The sequence below is a fragment of the Tachypleus tridentatus genome, chromosome 9 (genome assembly GCF_004210375.1).
Source record: "Tachypleus tridentatus isolate NWPU-2018 chromosome 9, ASM421037v1, whole genome shotgun sequence".
Lineage (NCBI taxonomy): Eukaryota > Metazoa > Arthropoda > Merostomata > Xiphosura > Limulidae > Tachypleus > Tachypleus tridentatus.
The window spans coordinates 139,709,991-139,731,274 of record NC_134833.1 but is presented as its reverse complement, the minus strand read 5'-3'; the positions used below and the strand labels follow the sequence as shown (position 1 = coordinate 139,731,274).

The window sequence follows — 21,284 nt, the reverse complement described above, 5'->3', positions numbered from 1 at the left end:
AGTTTTGTTACCTTTCATTAAACAAAACACAAAAACTGTTGATGTTTTTATTTAATGCCCACCAGCTCATAACGGGTTTTTCTTGGTCACGTGATTGATATCAGTTACAACAATCTTCGGCTGTTTTCAACAATACAAGAATGTTTTCGTCTAATGGCTGTCAGAAATATGCGTACGGAAAAGGTTTTTCTGTTTGTTTGTTTTTTAAGAGGATCATCTTCGCACAATTACTTAATTGATTTGAGGTGTGATGTCACCAGTTTTGTTACATCCAATACAGAGGATATTAGACCCGATATCAACCGATAAAATAACAATACGTGTAGAGGAGATATGTTTAACATGTGATCTGATGTAAAAGAGCTAAATATTATGTTAGGCTTAGAGCATGACCAAAAAAATAGGAAAACTCAACTGAATACTTCGTATGCTATTTGCAACCAGTTTCAGCAAAGAATATTAATACCATGTAACATTATATTTCTGGATTAATGTGGCGTATCTTGTAGTTTGGCTATTTATGGAGCATCTTGCAATGTCACGTTACGACTCCTAGAACTTTTTGGAATTTTAGAGAAAAGATATACCTACAATATTAGTCTGTCATTTACTAAATTGTCCGTAAGACTTGCAGATTACTTACGTCAGTAACGTAAACTATCGTCTCTAGTTTTAAAGGAGCATGAACCAGGTGTTGGATAAAGGTTCCTTATTTCACTGTAATCTCTAGTTTCAAAAATCATTAACCAGGTGTTTGATGTAGGCCACATGTTTAACTGTCGTCTCTAGTTTCAAAGATGATAAACCACGTGTTTTGATCGTGTTCAGTAACACAGTAAAAAAAATACTGTAGTTTAACTGTTGTACCTTAAATCAGATGTTCGATCTAGGTCAGTAACACAGTAAATACTCATTGTAGTTTCATCGTTGTACCTTGAACCAGGCGTTTGAGCTAAGTCAGTAACACAGTAAGTTCATATTGTAATTTCATCGTTGTACCTTGAACCAGGCGTTTGAGCTAAGTCAGTAACACAGTAAGTTCATATTGTAATTTCATCGTTGTACCTAGAACCAGGTGTTTGAACTAAATCAGTAACACAGTAAGTTCATATTGTAGTTTCATCGTTGTACCTAGAACCAGATGTTTGAACTAAGTCAGTAACACAGTAAGTTCATATTGTAATTTCATCGTTGTACCTAGAACCAGGTGTTTGAACTACAGTATTGTGCAAAAGTGTCAGTATAAAGTCAAAACTTAGAATTCAGCCTACTTCCAAAGAACAATGGAAGCTAAATCACCGCTGAAACATCAAATTTTATTGATATCCATATTTAGTAGAACAGAAGCTCAGTGGAAGTGCTGTAGTTCAGTAAACAGTTAATATTTTGTGCGTCTGTGTTTTGTTTTAACAACTGCAGACAATCTTTTAGACATTGTTGTAACTTATTTAATCAGTGTCTTTTGGAATTTTACTACAAACGTCTCTAATATACTCCCATAAAGTGTATTTGGAAGTAACTTTCGATTGGTCAAGTTTTTGATGTATCAAACCCCAGATCTTCTCTATTGGGTTAAGATCCGAGGTTCTGTGGGGGCCGTTGCATCATTTGAATTATTCCAGCAGCTTTTGTTTTAGCCTGCATAGGTTGGGCGAATGTTGGGGGTCATTGTCTTCTTGGTAGTGGTATCCTTTACCAATAATACATAAACCATTGGGTATACCATGACGGATCAGTATCTGGTCCATTTTTCAATCTATTTTGCAAAAATCTCCTGTTGCCTCAGCAGAAAAACACCTCCATGCCATTATGCCGTCTCCCCCATGCTTCATGGTAGGTGCTTTCACCTTTCTTCCGCCGGACGTATAACCTACGCTTTGAACCAAATATTTTAACCTTTGGCTTCTCCGTCCATAACACCCTTTTACAATCATCAACAGCCCAGTTTCTGTACACGTAAGCGAATTTAAAATTTAAGTCTCTTGACAATATTTGGAGATCGAAGTAAAGGTTTATAACTGCTACACAGCGAAATATTCCACTCTCGTTAACTCTTAATGATATTGTAGATCAGGACACTTTTATATCATTTGGTACATGGTTGTTTATCTCATGTTTGAGATCAGTGGCAGTCTTCCTTCCGTCCTAGAGACTGCATATAGAAATATATTTAACATCAGTATCATTGAGTTTAGGTATTCTGTCTCTTACTTTCATATTTTCAAATCTATCTGTCTCGGTCTCACGATGTACATGACAGTGTTTGAGGAGCATTTCAAGTCTGCAGAGGTATGTCAGAGAGTCCATCTAGCATCATGTGAAGCTTTAATGCGAACTCTCTGTTCTTTTAACAGTTCTCTACGCTTTTCGGTCTGTGACATGACAACAAAACAAAATATATAGCGTTCAACGTTGTTTTTATCAATATTTATTTATGGAGTACAATTAAATCGATTTCTTTCAGCATACACCCATACCATATGCTAGCTCCTTGTTGGCTTCTTTCTATATATTTAAGACACTGTATGAGGTACCACGACAGTTATTTCAGACCATAAATTCGATAAGTATGTTCATTTAAGCAGAACCTCTTATGGCACGTCTTTAGTATAATTACATGGGAATTTTAAATAATACGTATTCTCACCCTGGGTCATTCAGTTGTCAACAGGGATCAGGGCAGTATTACCGTGGTGATAAAATTTACATTCTGTAATGACATGGAAGAAATAGCCACATAGAACGGAAAGAATGACATTTTGTCCTAACACGTTTGTACACTACTCTGGATCAGTCACACATTCATTAATTAATGTCTGTCGTTTAATAATTGTAACTTAAACCAGGTGGTTGATCTACGTCTGAATCATAGTAAAAACTTATTGTAGTTTCATCAGTGTACCTTGAACAGTAATGTATTATCAAGCCTTGCGTGTATATTCTTGTCTTTTGTCATTCAAACTGTTATACTGTTGTATGATTTATTGTCTTTCTTATAATTACTGTTCAATTACATTATTATGTTTTTTTTGTATGGTTTTCAATACACATCTTAAAGTATTTTTATAGAAATTATTTCCATAAACATTCAGTACATAATTCATTTCAAACCGCTAGCAACGATCAATTAAAATCTCCAACTTCTATCATACGACATAATGATGAATCCACTCAGTAAGGTATGGGGCGTGTAGACATATGTGGTTAATAGTGCTACACTATAAGAAACATTTTTTAGATTTCTTTTCCTTTCTTTTTGACGGATTCTTACAGTGTTAACGCTAATGTTTATTTCAATACGTATTGATTTACTGTGTTACTTTACAAACAGCTAACCGCAGCATTATTTGGCTTTCTGCCAGAAGATCGAGCACGTGACGACAGAAATTCGGGTATTTGTTTGCTTACGACGTTGCATGCAAAGAATATATGCTAGGCCATACTTAAATAAGCAGATAAATAACGCATTTCCCGCAAGATTCATGTACGAAAAAATGTTTTTTTTTCGAACGACCACAAGCATTAGATCAAAAGGTTTCAGTGACTTCAGGTTAGATCAGATTAAAAAAACAACTTAAAACTGAAATTACCGCATTTTTTTTTAGTTTCATTGTTTGTAAGATTTGAAAAGGGTAAAAAATTACTAGTGGAGAAACTTAGAAACAATAGCCAACCATACCAACGTTAGTAATTTATTAAGTGTGTGTATGCATATGTATATTATTTTATTATAGCTTAAACTGAACAAATTTTTAAACACGTCATAGGAGTTCCAATGGGAACTAACAACTCAACTTGTATAGCAAATTTATATATTTACTGTTATGAGAATAGATTTATTGAAAACTACAAAAACCCAGATATTTTTACTTTAATAAAAATATATGGAGAATTTAACTAGTATAAATAATCCTGAAATAAATAATGTTATTAACACTATTTATCCAGCAGAACTAGAAATTGATAATACTTCAATATATAATACAGAAATACATTATTTAGATTTATAAATTAAAATAACTGATAAGGATATCAAAGTACATATTTGTAATAAAAGAAGATATTTTGCCTTTTTTATTTACAGTTTACCCTCTTTTACGCCCCCCCCCGCTAGTACAGCGGTAAGTCTCCGGATTTACAACACTAAAATCAGGGGTTAAATTTCACTTGGTGAGCTCAGCAGATAGCCCTATGTGGCTTTGCTATAAGAAAACACACATAGTAATGTACCATACCTTTTGTTATAAACATTATAACTTCACAATTATTCGGATATTTTAAAATTTGTAAAAAATTACAATATTTTATCAGTAATTTGATACGAAAATTAATAGTTAATGGATTTAATGAAGAAACTTTAAATAAAATTATTAAACTATTATGTAACAAACATAAGAATGTATTACGTAAATATAAAGAAATAAAAATCAGATAAATTTTTCTTAACATTTCTAATAACTATTTTTAGTTACGAATAGAATAAGGTCATTTAACAACTTGGCACTACTTTACGTGGATGTACACCTTGTCGTATATAAAGGTTTGTTTAAAACATGATAGTCACGGTAGAGTTGGTGAATGAGTGGTGGTTGGAAAATACTCGTTTGATCGGATAGCTGGATAGGACACTTCATGCTGATAGCTTTCCTTTACTGAGTGCCTTTCTACCACATTGGGGATTAGAATGCTAACATCAAGAGGTGAGTTTTCAACTTGCATACCTCCAAATGCTAGTACCTTATCTTCGTTTTCTTATATTTTTTTCTTCTCTACTATGGAAAGCAATCACTTTCCCACAACTGTCTGCAGACAATGAAGGGTAATATAGATGTGGGACGTTGTGGGCTTCAGCACCCACATCTCGCTCTCCTAATTTCTGTTGCTAATCTTTCATTCCTTATGTGAAACTGGCGAATTGAAGTTAAAACTGATAGACAGTGTATCCCCACCGAAAAGTGGGTCCTACTTCTTCAATCACCTACAAAACCTAGAGCACATTTTATAATCCTTCATTATAGCTTGTACCCTGGGATCTTTTCAATTAGTGCAGCATTATTGTTCAACATATTTTTGTTTTGGCTTGTTTTTTTAGTTATAACAAACTAATACAATTAATTAGAGGTTTAGATTTACTGTTTTTAAAGCAATCCTTCCTTGTGATTGTGTTTAATTTCATTAAAATTATTCATTTTCGCTAATATTGAGACATCTATATACCTGTTCATATTGATGTCTCCACCAAACGAAACGTTAACACGAACTATGAACGCGCTAATTCCATCTTTAGAAAACGAAAACTAGACATGGTAGAGCACAATGGAGGTGGCATCTCAGTTTAACGCTTATAACACTAAAGATTGGGGCTCGATAGCTGTGGTAATCACAACCTAAACGACACACTGTGTAGCTTTGCGCCTAGTTACAAAGTTGTTCAGAGAATTGTTGAAATTAAGTGGGTCAACCAATTTTTACACGTCTTTTAACACTCCTACAAAAAGACGCTTCTAGTCCTGATTTCTCCAAGCCCGTTCCCCTGGCTGTGGTTTCGCTAGATAGTAGATAGGGAGAGTGGGAATCTCGTTAATCCATTCATTAATGGATTTAAATGGCAATTTCATTTAAATACAAAATTATTAGCCTAATATTAATAACCTATCAAGTTGCTCTGGGGCCTATTAGGCCCCACTTTTCGTAGGAGTGTTAACATTCATTTACGTCTCCTTAACCCTGAAATTACTAGATTTATACTTCAGTACCGGACCGGTGGGTCCACGAATTGAGTACTTTCATGTGTATGTCTATTACTTTGTGGGTGTATGCCTTAAATCTAAGCCACAATGAGCAATATGGTATATCTACCGAGGGGAATCGAACCACAGATTTTACCGATTTACAACATTAACGGGGGACTTGTCTGTTAGAGTAATTGGTGTCAAAAACTGGAATAAGCAGCTCAATTTTTGTATAAAGTATAGTAACATTTAACGTGAATAACTGTAACCTTATTTTTCTACCTCACCCACCGAGAGTGGACGGCAGCTGTGTTTACACCTTTGTGTGTGTTTTCCAACAAGATTTCTCGAAAGCGGCTGAAAGAATTTGGACGAAAGTTGGTAAACTGTGACCCATCTTAGAAGTGATTAGTTTTCGAAGGTCAAGGCCGTAGCAACGTCACGAGAAACTTAAAAAAAAAATCCTATATATGTTAATATGGGAACCAATTTTCCACACCATTTTTGTTCTATGACTCAGTCAAAATAATTGGAGTTCTATTAAACTTGGTGGAAAAGTGTAGAATATCGTTCCTCATTGTTGTGTCAAAAATGGTCTGTGTTCGTTAATAACGACGGACATATAGACACATTTTCGTGTTGTTGTTTTTTTTGTTATTAGAGCCGAATATGATCAACGCTCTGAGGCTAAGGTTCGCCCTCTACCGTGTGCTTCTCTATTTTTTTTACATATTTGTACATTTACATGTGATTCGTGAGTTAATACTGAACTTGCAGCCAACCAAGTCATGGATTCACAAATTTAGAAGACACGTTTAAAACGCTCACGGGGGCTGATTGATGCTAATAATTCTTCTTTACAAATATATAACAGAATGATAAAAATAAGACGTTTCACATTCATATCTGTAATTTTTCATTTGTTAGTTTTGTAGGTGAACATATTCACACGTATCAAAGAACTATTCGAAACTATTCGTATGACAGAAAATTATACATTGAGACATCAGCGTAGTCGAAGTTATTAGTTTAGTTGTTCATTTCAGGTTCCATCTAAATGCTACAATATCAGTGCCCTAACGTATTTGTATGAAGGGTTAACGTTATAGGGCCTCTACTACCGTTGAATATGCATCCACCATCGTCGACTGTGTTCATATTAGCAAATATGTTTACGCACTACTGTTAAACTGCACAATTTCCACTACGTAAAGCTTGAGGCCCGACATGGCCAGGTGGTTAAGGCGCTCGACTCGTAATTCGAGAGTCACGGGTTCGAATCCCCGTCACACCAAACATGTTCGTCCTTTCAGCCGTGTAATGTGACGGTCAATCCCACTATTCGTTGGTAAAAAGAGTAGCCTAAGAGTTTGCAGTGGGTGGTGGTAACTAGCTGTCTTCCCTCTAGTCTTACACTGCTGACTTACGGACAGATAGCCTTCGAATAGCTTTGTGCGAAATTAAAAAAACAAACAAAAAACGTAAAGCATCTGTGAAGGATCGTAAGTTCAGTCTAAAAACCACATCTTGACAAACTATCCACAGAATTTCCACCACGTCTAGTCGTCGATTTCTAAAACCACCTAAAGGCACGTCAATTTTTGTTTGTTTTTGAATTTCGCGCAAAATTACACGAGGGCTATCTGTGTTAGCCGTCCCTAATTTAGCAGCGAATGACTAGACGGAAGGCAGCTAATCATCACCATTCGTCGCTAACTCTTGGGCTACTATTTCATCAATTAATACTTGGATTGATCGTGATGTTATAACGCTTCCACGGCATAAACCACCAAGCCATGCCGGAGCCCTTCGGAAAGGACTATAATATATTCGCTCTGACCCATAGGTCGTCGAATGCAAGGATATTTAACGTGAATAAACATTTGTGTGCTAGACATATTGTTCGTGACGTCATGTCTTACTTCTGCGACCACATGTTTATAAAGTACAGCTAATCTTCTGTCCAACTATTTCACAAGTAAGCTCTTTTCAGTGTGGTACTTATTACACTAATTCTGTTAAAGTCAGTTATTCTGAAAGTGTACTCTCTATTAATGTTTAAAAAGAATTAATTCTATAATGAACAGCACGTATCAACACGACGATAAATATAAACGGAATCAATATAAAATTCCTGTATGGATACATCTAAGAGTTTAATACATTTACAACAATAGCGTGTAGCTTACAATTTTTAGAGAATTAACCTGAGGATGAAACTTGAATGTTAGATTGAAACATCATGAAGTTGGATGATACAGATGTGCAGTGGAACTGAAAACTAGCTTATTACCACTCGCTAATACAACTTTTCACATGCTTATCAGCAATTGTTACTTGAAACTGGGATATGGTAATGCTGTTTAAGAGTTATAATTAAGCCTAAATACGCTTTATCAGAGGAAAATATTAATTTCAGAGTTTGTTTACTACTAGAACTTCTTGGACAATGGAAGACAGTGTCCTCTACTTACTTCCACTTATACACAGGGTCCCTTAGATTGAGGTATTTTGCTCAGACATTTACGAATTACTTTAAAAGTGAGAGTAGAAAAATTTTAAAAACGGACTATGGTTTATAAGGCTGATGTTTTACATGCAATATTCTTACAGACATAAGCGCATTAATGTATCCACTAGGAAAAACGTGAACCACGTGAGAAACTTGAATGAAAAAATCTTTTATGCAAACAAACACACATACACATATTTTTGAAACGAAAATCATGAATTATGTGCGAAAATTGTAACAGACATATTCTCATTTTTGCCACGAGAATGCAAGAGAACAATGGTTCTGAAATGCTTTAGATTTAGCCATTGGCGCAGTTCCAGTTTTGTTTGTTTGTTTTTTGTAATTTGGCGCAAAGCTACTCGAGGGCTATCTGCGCTAACCGTCCCTAATTTAGCAGTGTAAAACTAGAGGGAAGGCAGCTAGTCATCACCACCCACCGCCAACTCTTAGGCTACTCTTTTACCAATGAATAGTGGGATTGACCGTCACATTATAACGCCCTCACGGTTGAAAGGGCAAGCATGTTTGATGCGACTGGGATTCGAACCCGCGACCCTCGGATTGCGCGTCGAACGCCTTAACACACTTGGCCATGCCGGGCCCCAGTTCCAGTTTTCAAGACCTGAAGTCTAAAACAAATGCATGCATGGTCTTACTACTTCACGTTGAAGCTGTAATGGCGGCTTTTAATTTTCTTTTCAAAATGACATTAAATGTCAGACTGGATCAAGCATGTATGTTGTTGAAAATACATATTTTAGCTTTTAAGGATTAATGAACTTAGGAGCTTTCAGTCAACTCCCGTCTTAGTTCTCACATTACTCATTTTGTTTTTCTTTACATTGTTCACCACGGGTGTGGTCTTCTGGATAAAGAATTGACCAAAATCACTGGGTAAAATATTTAATGTTCTCTGTAAAACATGTGGATAACTCCAGCAGTAATTAGTGGGACTGCTTATAATGTTAATAGTATTTTGATTTAATTTTTATGTGACTCTTAAGCTATTGGGGATTGTGTAACAGATTCATTTTGGGATAGGCAAACAATTTTAAGCATAAGTATTTTAGACACAGTGGTGTATCTCACAGCTTCCACCACTAGAAACCGGTTTCGATACCCGTGGTGGTAAGAGATAGTCCTTGTGTATCGTTTTGCTTAACTATAAACAATATCAACTGATGGGGTTTTAGCTATCTAGGATTGAGTTGTGCCTAAAATACGGGTATTTTACATTGAATAAATTGGTAAGGAGGGCAGTTAATGGAATACAGACCGCGCGCGCCAAAATGCTGCTTATATCATTTTAGGAAATCACTTTAATATGAAGCATTTCAAACTAAAGAATGTTATTTGTTACTTTTAATAATAGAAGGAAAACTGTACTTACCATACTCATCAGGTGTGTAAGGCATTGAAGGTGAATGTCCAAAATGTGGAACACTGAAAGCACTTCCATAGTTTGTTGAAATTGGCCCCATCCCAACCATAGCCATGTTATTCATGCCGTTCAGGTTAGGGTTCATGAAAGGCTGATGACTGGACACTGGGACCATCGTGTTGTGATTGGAATAATTATAGAAATTCTGGTTGTCTGGCATGACAGGACGCACCACGTGACCTGCTGACGAAACGTGCCTCTTTGGTTTCTCTTGCTGCCTCACAGTTGTGGCTGGAGTTGAATACTCCCGAGTCGACAAGGGTTGGTAAGTAGTCTCCATCTGAAGGCGATAGCTCTGACTTGTTGCTTTGGTTTGATAGTGATACATACGAGTAATAGCTACATCGTCATTAGCTAAAATACGCTCCGTTTTCTTCTGAGACCTCGTTTCTTCTTTTATTTCCATCTCTTTTGTTCGATTAATCTGAACTTTTGTTACCTCTGTGTACTGTGCCATTCCCACGTTCTCAAGTCCCGAGCTGGCAATCGTGCGGCTGCTCTCACTAGTGGATGAAATAGTTTGAACCTCACACGAGATTGGAATCATTTCGGGCGAAACAGGCGATTGCACTTCCAGTGAGTTTTTCTTTTGTCGTCCCGCTTTTAAATGACTCTTTGGAGTCGTCCATGATTTTACAGGTTTTGTTTTATACTTTTTGTCTCTAGTTTTCGACGACGCCTTCTCATTTCTCACACTGTCGTCCTTTTGTTGTGGCGTAACCACTAACTGGGTATTGCATGTGGTCACACGCATTTCATGTTCTTTGGTGGACTCAGTGACACTGGCGCGTACAGAAAATGCTTCCAGTCTTTCTTCTTGCACGTGGCTGATTTCATACTGAATGCCAGGACACATCTTCTTCTCAAGCTTCTCTCTACGCCATCGTTCTTGGCAATAGCTAGCAGACAGAATCGCCTGTGCATTTAAATTTGCCATACGTTTACAAGACTTTGTGTCAAAAACCACCCCACTAATAGCTTCTCTCCGGTTTCGTTTAACTTTCCCATTTTGCTTACGATCATTATTTTTTTTCGTTACCTTGTTCAAACTGTTTTGTTTCTCGGGAAAAGTCTTGTTGTAAGATTTTGTTTTCTCTTTACGTTTATTCAAGTACAAAGTCTCTCCTTCATCCTTCTCCCGTTCTCTCTGTTCTCCCAAGCCGCTACCTCGACCGCTGTTCTCATACAGTAAGTGCACTTTAGCTAATGCATTAAGACTAGCTTCTCGATGGGCTCTAGAAACCTGCCATGGAGAAGTATTAATCTTTTTTACGATAGCTTTATGGTCATCTTTTTTATTCAAAGCCGATGACTTGGATGATGTACATTCTCTATCTTTTTTGGATGAATTGTTGTTAGCTCTTCTGGCTCTGTTTGGCAAACCTTCGTGAAGCTTTTCATTTCTTCCACCACTAACCCTTAAAGTGGACCTCGTTGTTGGTGTGTATACTGATAAGGTATTACTATTAATTGCCTTGGAAGAACCCTCTGAAGTGAGATCAATTTTTTTCTCCAATAAAGACGTCTGACTGGCTAAACTTCCATCTGAAGTTAATACTAAATTTGACTTTGTTTTACGGAAGGGCATGGTTCTGTTTTTTTCTTCTGTTTTTTGTGTTTGTTTTTTGCAGTTAGCTGCTGTCTTTTCTTTGTCTTTACCATCTTTAGCCTTGTTTTTCGCAGATCCTTTCGGGGATTTCAAAACTTTAACTTTTGATTTTGTTTTAGGAGCCGTCACGCATTTCTTTGTTTCACAAAACGTCTTCTTTAGCGAGGAAAGTTTTTTACTTTTTAGCGAAGAATTCTTTCTAACAGAACTCCTATTACTGTTAGAGACAGTAACATCACTGTCTGGTTTGGAGTTTTTCTGGAGTTTTAGTACCTTACTGTCAGACTTTGGGGTCTTACTGTTAGAGACGGTAACATCACTGTTTGGTTTGGAGCTCTTCTGAAATTTTAGTACCTTACTGTCAAACTTTGGGACCTTACTGTTGGAGCCAGTAACATCACTGTTTGATTTGGAGCTCTTAAGTTTTAGTACTTTACTGTCAAACTTTGGAACCTTACTGTTAGAGCCGGTAACATCGCTGTTTGATTTGGAGCTCTTCTGAAATTTTAGTACCTTACTGTCAAACTTTGGGACCTTACTGTTAGAGCCAGTAACATCGCTGTTTGATTTGGAGCTCTTCTGAAGTTTTAGTACCTTATTGTCAAACTTTGGGACCTTATTGATGATGACTTCGTTATCCTTGTCTCTTGCACCCGATGACTTTCTCTTCTTAGTAAATTTCTGATTAGATTTCGTCGCTGTCTTGCCCACTTGCATCGTGAGATGATCGTACCTATGGTTACTTGATGTTCTGGAATATCAAATCACACATTTCCGCTTATTTTGTAACTTTCTGCACTGTCCCAAGAACGACTCCCTACATAAAGAAGATTAAAAATAAAGTATTATTACTATTATTTTGAGTATACGAAAAGTAAATGTTAAAGGAATATCTCAAACTAACACAAAATACAGGAATGCGCAGTGTGCTTTTTTATTCTATTTTATCGATTTGCTACCATAGTTCATTCAACACGTTCTTCAGTACCGTGTTTCTTTTGTTGTTGTTTTTTTTATTTCGCGCAAAGCTACCCGAGGATTATCTGCGCTAGCTGTCCCTAATTTAGCAGTGTAAGGTTAGAGGTAAGGCAGCTAGACATCACCACCCACCGCCAACGCTTGGGCTACTTTTTTACCAACGAATAGTGGGATTGGCCGTAACATTATAACGCCCCACGGCTGGGAGGGCGAGCGTGTTTGGTGTGATAAGGATTCGAACTTGCCACCCTCAGATTACGAATCAAGCGCTCTAACCACCTGGCCATGCCAAGCCTCTTTAGTGCCAATGCTCGCAATTAAGAACCTTAAACAACAGGGAATATTTTCGAAAAAACTCGAAATAGCATCATTAGAGAGAAATTTGAAATCCTGACTTCTCATATAAACACTACTTAAAATACAAATATACTTGATCTGTAAGTTATGGCTTCAAGGTGAAGAATAAACCAATGTAGAAGAATCCATGCTGAAGGCAATCGTATTTGATACGATACACAACTAAGCGACAAAAGACAGATAAGGTTAAACCCACCACCAACAAATTACACAGTCTGTTTAGATTTATATAAACCGTATCTAGTTTTACACACAACGTATCTAGATTACCTTGTATACAAAAAAACAACAACTACAGTATTCGATTTTATATACACTAAATACATTTCCTGAGGGTCCCCAACAGTGCTCTCTTTCAAGAATAAATAAAACCAAAATTAACAGTAACAAATATTTTTGTTTCTTGCTTTTTGAAATCCATATGTTATGCTGTGTTGTAGCCTACAGAGTGCATAATTCTTCTCGTAACGCATGGCATGCGCACGTTTCACTGACGTCACATCAGTACAAATTGCAACTTTAGGTATTCCTTTTACTATGTCGACTCACTGGCAAACTGCGCACTACAGTATAGTGGGGGTGACTAGTTAAAATATGTACCTCCAATGTCACGTCTGCGTATAGACAACGCAAAAATTGGGTTTCGATACCCGTGATGGGCAGAGCACAGATAGTCCATCATGTAGATTTGTGCTTAAGTTGACAAACAATTAAAACAGGTTACTTTTCTAAACGGCATTCGGCTCTCCCCTTTCGGAGAGCTATTACACAGCGTACCTAGGTTGCCTTCATCGCATTTACACAACAAACATGGCTTATGAAGGAAGCAACTGGTGGTAAAACCATATCACGTGAAATAAGCCCATAATCACTGGTGCGAATAAAAGGATTGTTTATTGAGTAAACTAATTCTTTTTCTGCTTCGTACTTTTTGCAGTTTGATTTTTAATGATTAATGTGCAAAATTTCTAACAATAGCAGTTTACCATCACAAGTGACTAATTTACACCAGTTCGTATACCAGTAGTAATGACCATTTTACATTACGTTGTTTACCAACACCTATGACTAATTTACACTAGTTTGTGTACCAACACCTATGACTATTTTACGCTGCTTTGTTTACCAACACCTATAACTAATTTACACTGCTTCCTAAAAGTTAAAATGTGTTTACTCCTACGTGTTTCAGGATTTATTGTGGATTATCAACGCACAGTCTAGCTTAATTTGAAAATTTGCAGAGTAAATACATAATACACGATAGATACAGGTGTAGACAAGGTTATCGTTCATAAAAGTAAACTAATTTTCTGGTTAATGACGACGCAGTATAGAAAACAGAGGTACGATTTACTAAGAATAGTCGGTAAAAGATTGTTCATCTGTTCATAGTATTAAAGCAGCGTTTTTTATCGATGCAGATCATATGAAGTATCAGCCAATACTTTAAACTTAAGCCTAAAAAAAAGAAAGGTATTATTACAATTTGAAAGATATATTTATAACCGTACCTTTTCTAATTAACTGAAGTATTTCCACATGAATAATATATAACACTTGTACATCACATGGATCCTTTCTACTTAGTTCGGCCTTGGCATCGTCATAGTTTTAAAATTAGTTTCATGTTATTAATAGAATCTGTTTTCCCGAATTCAATAAAGTTTAAATCGGACCAAGTTATAGAAAAGTGTATGATATGCATACACTGAAAAAAATGAGCTAATTTAATGACTGAAACCAATTTAATAGAGTAAAAACGAGCAAATTCTTTAAATTCGTAGAGTAAGAAAGCGCTAATTTTGGAAAACCATAGAGTAAAAAGTGACTCATGGAATCTGCGATTCCAACAAGTCTCACTCGCAACATAACTTTTTAACTAAATATCGAACCCAAATTTGTCTAAAGGCACCAACAACGTAGAAATAGTACAGAATCAACAGGGTGAAAGGACAGTTGTCATTTCCAAATTAGTGATTCTTAGGAAATACTTAATATTCTGGTATAAATGGGATCGTAAATTGGAAATATTCGAATTTTCGTTAACCACTTCAGCCCGTTCCCAGTTTTTCCTTAACTCCATTCTCTCAGAATGTGATAAAACAGGTCAACACAATTTAACAATAAACTTTTTTTTTTCTGAACTGGTCTAATTATCTCCTGTGAATAAAAAGTTGACTACTCCAATATTTAAAACTACATTTATATACCTAACGCTTGCCGTAAAACCATATGAGAAACACACCTCATAGGTGGTGTTAACGTTGTTGATATTCGAATACGTAATGTTTGAAAGAAAATAATCTAGAGGGCGTTTTTTATTCTGATTTAATAATCAGGTGGTTATCTATATAACAAAAATATTATACTAATAATTCATCTATAATCTGTTTGAGGTGTCCCAGAACCTAGAACCAAATGTCATTGACGTCATGATCTATATCTCTAATGTGCTCAAAAGCTATAGTGTATTCAAGGAAAACAAAAGAAAAAAAAAACCAAAAAACGGTCAAATGTTTTCAGGAGTTGCAATACATAATGCTTGTAATAAAATTAATAATTTTTGTTCATTTTAACATTAATATCTGGATGTCTGAGAAGCCATACGTTATATTTTTAATGTAAAGCCCATTATGCTTCTGTCTTATTTTTCCTGGTTAATTGTTTATTTAAAGTCAAACTTCTAAAAAAAAACTTTTTTAAGCAATGACATCTTTTTATGCGGCATGTACATACAGTAAGTCATAATTCATATTATATCTACCTCTGAAATATATGTAGCTTGTTTGTTTTTGAATATACGCGCAAAGCTACTCAAAAGCTATGTCCCTAATTTTGAAGTGACAGCCTGCTAGTAAACAGCACCCAAATTTTTATCTGACCTTATAGTGGGATTTGACCGTCACCCTTATGAGGCACCCACGGTCTCAAAGTGGGACGTGTTATTAGTACTTGTTGCGACAACAGGACACAACATTGGACCAGCAACGACACAGCCCGGCACGCTAACCACTGGGTCATTCTCGGCCTGGAACATATAGCATTAAAGGAGAGATCAGGAGGCTGTGTTCAAGTGGATTTTTTTCGATGTAAAACTACAGTAAGATGCTCACAAAATCCAGGTGTACCCCCCCAGTGCGTGAACGGTATGCTTACGGGCTTACAATGATAAAAATAGGGGGTTCGATTCCTCAGAAAGGACAAAGAGCAGATAACCAAACACATAGCTTTACGCTAAACCCTCAACTCCGTAGTTTCAAAGGGCTGTGTATGTGGCGATTCGTGAATAATTTAGGTGGCACGTATGTAAGAACACACAATTCACCTGAAGGAAATTTCCCAATCTTTTAGAAATAAGTGAAGCTAGAATTGAAAATATCTTTTTAAGGTTGAAATTTCGAAAGTGTAGCCAAATAATTCTGTCAAAAAACATAACAAATTACGGTTTATTACTCCAGAAAATGTTTACAAATACAGTTAAATTATCGTATATAAATAGCACAACATGTGGAATATGTACGCAGTAACTGGATAATACACAATTTTGCAACCAAAATATCAGATGTCGCTTTTTTTTTTTAATCAAGGAAAGTAAATTACATTCAGTGACAATACAGAAAATTTACTATAAACTAGCTCCGGGCCTTTCAGGTAAGCTTGTTACCAATATTTTTCTTAAACTTTCAAATTACATTTCTTAAACCAACGTTTGTCATTAACCATCGTATCCCAAAGTGTGAGACATGCGCGTAAGCAATTAGAGTCGATAGTGAAATAATACAAAATTAAGCGCTTTAATGTTGTTTTTTTTTTAAATTAAGAAAGTAAGTTGTCGCTACAACATACGTAGCATTTTAACATGTACCCGTGTGCTATATCTCGTCATATAACCCTCTCTTTCACGTGGATAGTAGGGGAGGGCACAAAAAACCATATTTATTAAAGTGTATTAAAGTGGGGCGTGGATGACAAAAATCTGGGTAACTCTGCCCTATATACACCATTGCCCTGAAGGGTTGCATGAAAAACATCCCTTGAGTAAAATATTCTTAAAACCTTAACTAATTTTTCTCTTTTAAATAGATGTATTTCGTTTTGTGTTTGAATTTCGCGCAAAGCTACAGAGGGCTATTTACATCAGTCTTCCCTCGTCTAGCAGTGTAAGACTAGAGAGAAGGCAGCTAGTCATCACCACTCACCGCCAACTCTTGGGCTACTCTTTTATCAACGAATAGTGGGATTGACTGTTACATTATAACGCCCCCACGGCTGAAAGGGCGAGCATGTTTGGTGTAACGGGGATTCAAACCCGCAACCCTCGGATTACGAGTAGAGTGCCTAAACCACCCAGCCATGCTAAGCCCTAAATAGATATATTAATCCACATAAATCACGTACCTCGAAACTAAAGATGAAAATGGACGATCGACTTGTTGACAATGTTTACAATTGTTTTTGTTTGTTTACAAAATCAGTGTATTAAAAAACAATGTGCGATTAGTTATTTACGTTTCAGTTTATATAAATATCAGTCATCGCTTTAAATCAATATTTATTTCTTTATTAAGCACGAATTTTTAAATTAAAATTGTTTTAAGCAGCTATCGTATAAGTATATATGTAAATTATAATTAAAAAAAACTGAGATAGAAAGTATAAAAGATTTTAACCAAAAAGATGTCAAACATCTGTGGTTAAACTCGCACAGAATGAAGACACTGATTTATCGGACTCAGAGTTCGTGCACACGTTTGACACAGTGTCAACATGCTCTACCAGAAAAATCTTCACATAAAACAACATGATCCATTAGCTTTTAACTAATAAATCAAACGCTGTTGTCACGCAAGAGGTTATCCACAGAATTACATTACAATTACTAGATCAGTTCCAGTCTTATTTCAAATTCACAAGATATGGATGCTTCCCTTCTTCCCACATTCATACAAATTATAAAATTGCAATACTACTACTTCTTTAGGCTTAATCGATTCGAAGTTTCTTAAACAAACCCTCATAAGCAGAACATTTAAACCCAAATAAAACAGGCTAGAAACCCGTAACAGATTATCAATTTTCAACACTCTCTAATATTTCATGGTTTATCCAGTATAACCTCGCATCTATATTTTACTTCCATAATAGCTCTTTGTCAACGAAGAATACAGTTGCCCGTAACTTCATAACGCTCACTCGACTGAAAGGGCGAAATTTATCAGTGATAGGTTTTGACCGTAAATGTGCAGATTGCGAGTGGAGAGCTCCAAACATCGGATCATGTTAGGCCCCTGCACGCCTAATTAAACAGAATGAAAGTATCTATATAAATAACTGATAAACATTTCTCGAAACTTCTTTTAAGAGCTCTTTACAAAATGGCGTGTTGCACAAGCAGTCAGTAACCATGGTTACAATAGTAATAACAACGTGTGAGTAAGGAAGAGCATATAAAGTTATTGTTGCACTCGTGTGTGTCACTTTGATCCTTTGCTGTCCTGTGTCCAGTCGCTACTTCGGTAAATATACATAACTATCCGTTAAATTACGGGTAGTGTTGTCTTGTTTATTTGTCATTGTAGTTGTATTTTCGATCAATTGTCATGTTGGATGTTCTATACATGAGTGCTCGTAATTACGTACAGGTTTGTATCTCAGAACGGCTGTTATGGGTATTAACATTGTTATCGATAAGAAGAGAAGAACGTTTCATACAAGTTTCGATCTTACTGTGAGTAACCGTAATGAATCTTACAGCCAACTGCAGGTTAATTTGATTCACATGACGGTGGGGCTAGAGTGTAACACCAACTTAATCCGTGCCTTAAGGCGAATGTATGTGAAAAGTAGCTGGTTTGCCGGCCATCCATCCCAACCAGTTCTTGGGCGAGTTCGTCTCAAAGGGATATCAAATCAGGCTAACGTGGTTAATATTGTTTCATAGCAGAAAACACCAATTCATTTCAAACTGGGAAAAATGATTTTATATGAACAAAAGAAACTAACAGAAAATGACGAAAAAATATTCACTGTACATAAAATAGTTCGGGAATTGTGGGAAGAATACTAAATAATTTAATTCCTGTCACAGTTATTACAGGAAGACAGTTTAAAAACTAACTACTACAGAAAAACTTAAACTTGTGCAAAAACGGTTGTGACAAAAAAAACACACCAAACAGAGGGCATTATCTCATTATCATAAAAACTCTAATAACCACAAGTAGCATCTCCTTATCGTAGACGGCCCGGCATGGCCAGGTTGTTAAGGTACTCGACTCGTAATCTGAGGGTCGCGGGTTCGAATCCCTGTCACACCAAACATGCTCGTTCTTTCAGGGGTGCCGTAGGGGTGTTTATAATATAACGGTCAATCCCACTATTCGTTGGTAAAAGAGTAGCTCAAGAGTTGGAGGTGGGTGGTGATGACTAGATGCTTTCCTTATACTCTTATACTGCTAAATTAGGGACGGCTAGCGCAGATAGCCCTCGTGTATCTTTGCGCGAAATTCAAACCAAACCAAACCTTATTATAAAACCCACAGTAACAAGTAATGCCACTACATCATAGAACCTACAATAACAAGTGATGTCGCAAAATAACAAATAAACCATCATGTGAGAAGAAGTGTTTACATAAAATACAATATTAAATGTGTTTTTAACTGACTATATAATGTTGACAATGATGTTTCCATTCCTGGTATAACTTGATGTGATCACTGTATTCCGAGAATTTGTTTGTTTGTTTTGAATTTCGCACAAAGCTACTCGAGGGTTATCTGTGCTAGCCGTCCCTAATTTAGCAGTGTAAGACTAGAAAAATGGCAGCTAGTCATCACCACCCATCGCCAACTCTTGGGCTACTCTTTCACCAACGAATAGTGGGATTGACCGTCACTATATAACGCCCCACGGCTGAAAGGGCGAGCATGTTTGGCGCGACGGGGATGCGAACCCGAGACCATCAGATTACGAGTCGTACGCCTTAACACGCTTGGCCATGCCGTTTCTGTATTCCGAGAATGACACAATCTTTCCATTCCAATTTATACGGATGGTTCCACATCAGGTGACTCTGTGGGCTCTGCCATGGTTTGTTGCGGTTTGGTGGTTGCGTGCAGAATCCCCTCTACAGCTTCTGTTCACTGCTGAACTGTACGCCATTTCTCTTGCCTTGGATCATATTGAAGCTAAGCAGTACTCAAATTGCACTATTTATACTGACTCGCTTAGTTCTTAACTGGCCCTGGAATCGCTACATGTTGGCTCACACCCTGTTCTCACTGATATTCAAAACTGACTGGCCCATTTTTCTTTAACATCTACTTCTATCCAGTTTTTCTGAATACCAGGCCACATTGGTATTTGCAGGAACAAGCTCACCAACACTGCAGCTAAATATATCTGCTCTGGCACTATTACTGCTGTGCCTTTTCCATACGTGGACTATAGTCCTGTATTCAAGGCTCGGTTCCGTGCCAGTTGGCTGTCAACTTGGAGTGAGCAATGCGAGAACAAGCTTTTCCAAATAAAACCCTATATTGGACTTTGGCGTCAAGTAAGGTTCGGAAGTTGTTTTAACTAGACTTCGCATTGGTCACAGTTTTTTTAACTCATCGTTTTCTTTTATCTGGAACTGTTGCACCAGTGTGTAGTTTGTGTAACACTCAAATCACAATAAGCCACGTTTTACTTTCTTGCCATCGTTACGACTCTCAACGACGGCACCATTTTAAACACGTTCTGTCCCAAGGTTTGTCTGTAACATTCGAAAGTGTTATTGGTGACGGTGACACTGTCCACCTTGATAAAGTTTTTAGTTTTTTAACAGCCATTAATCTTTTTAATGTCATTTAAGTGTTTTTGATATTTATTCATTACACCTTTTTAACTGTGGTTCCCTTTTAAGAGTCTCAATCTCTCTAGTTCGATTTGAAATTAGAAAATGGCCATGACATTAAATAACTCGACACCAGGACTGGAAAGGCCAACTTCAGGTGACTAACGCTTCTGTTTGAACTACCCGTTAGTCATCCTGGCGAGTTATGATAATTACCATTATGCTACAGAAAGTCCTTTACAACTTCTCTTAACTCTGCTTTCTCTCTTAATATTGTAGTCTAGATGTTAACATTGATTTTATGCTATTTATTTAAATGCTGTTTTGTTTTACCTTCATTTCCTTTTATGAATTTTACTACATTTACTTTATTTTCACCTTTTTACTGGACATTTGGCGCAGATAGCCTAGCTGCTTTGCGCCATAAAACACTAAATCGACCAACCAACCAACCGAGAATGGCAAAAAAAAAAAAAAGGTTTTCAGCGCCATCTGGTCCCTTAGGCAAAATTATCAGGGAAACTTTTATTGTTATTCATTAGCTTTTGTAGACCTTCTAATAATTCAGTGACTTCATCAGGTTCTTCATCGACTTTTGTAATAACTATCAACTACGTCATCGTTAAAGTTTGTATTTCTAAACGAAAGTTCACACCAGGTCACGAAGGTCAAGTGATAATACACCTTGAAGAAGACGAACACAAAAATACAAGTTAAAGAAGAATGAATTTTGGAGAAAAATAAACCAACAATAATTACTTAACTAATGACGATAGCGATAATGATGAACGTTAGTTAATGTTTTTGGA

General features: G+C 36.5%; 1 protein-coding gene across 7 annotated transcripts in view; it reads right to left on the bottom strand.

Moving 5' to 3' along the window:
• LOC143226513 (uncharacterized) overlaps nucleotides 1–21,284 on the bottom strand; it is a 181,747-nt gene that overhangs the window by 14,376 nt on the left and 146,087 nt on the right. For all 7 annotated transcript variants that reach the window (XM_076457548.1, XM_076457545.1, XM_076457546.1 and 4 more), the window contains one exon: nucleotides 9,638–12,114. In XM_076457548.1, coding sequence (XP_076313663.1) covers nucleotides 9,638–12,014 — 2,377 coding nt within the window. In that variant the 5' untranslated portion in view covers nucleotides 12,015–12,114. The remainder of the gene's footprint in view (nucleotides 1–9,637; nucleotides 12,115–21,284) is intronic.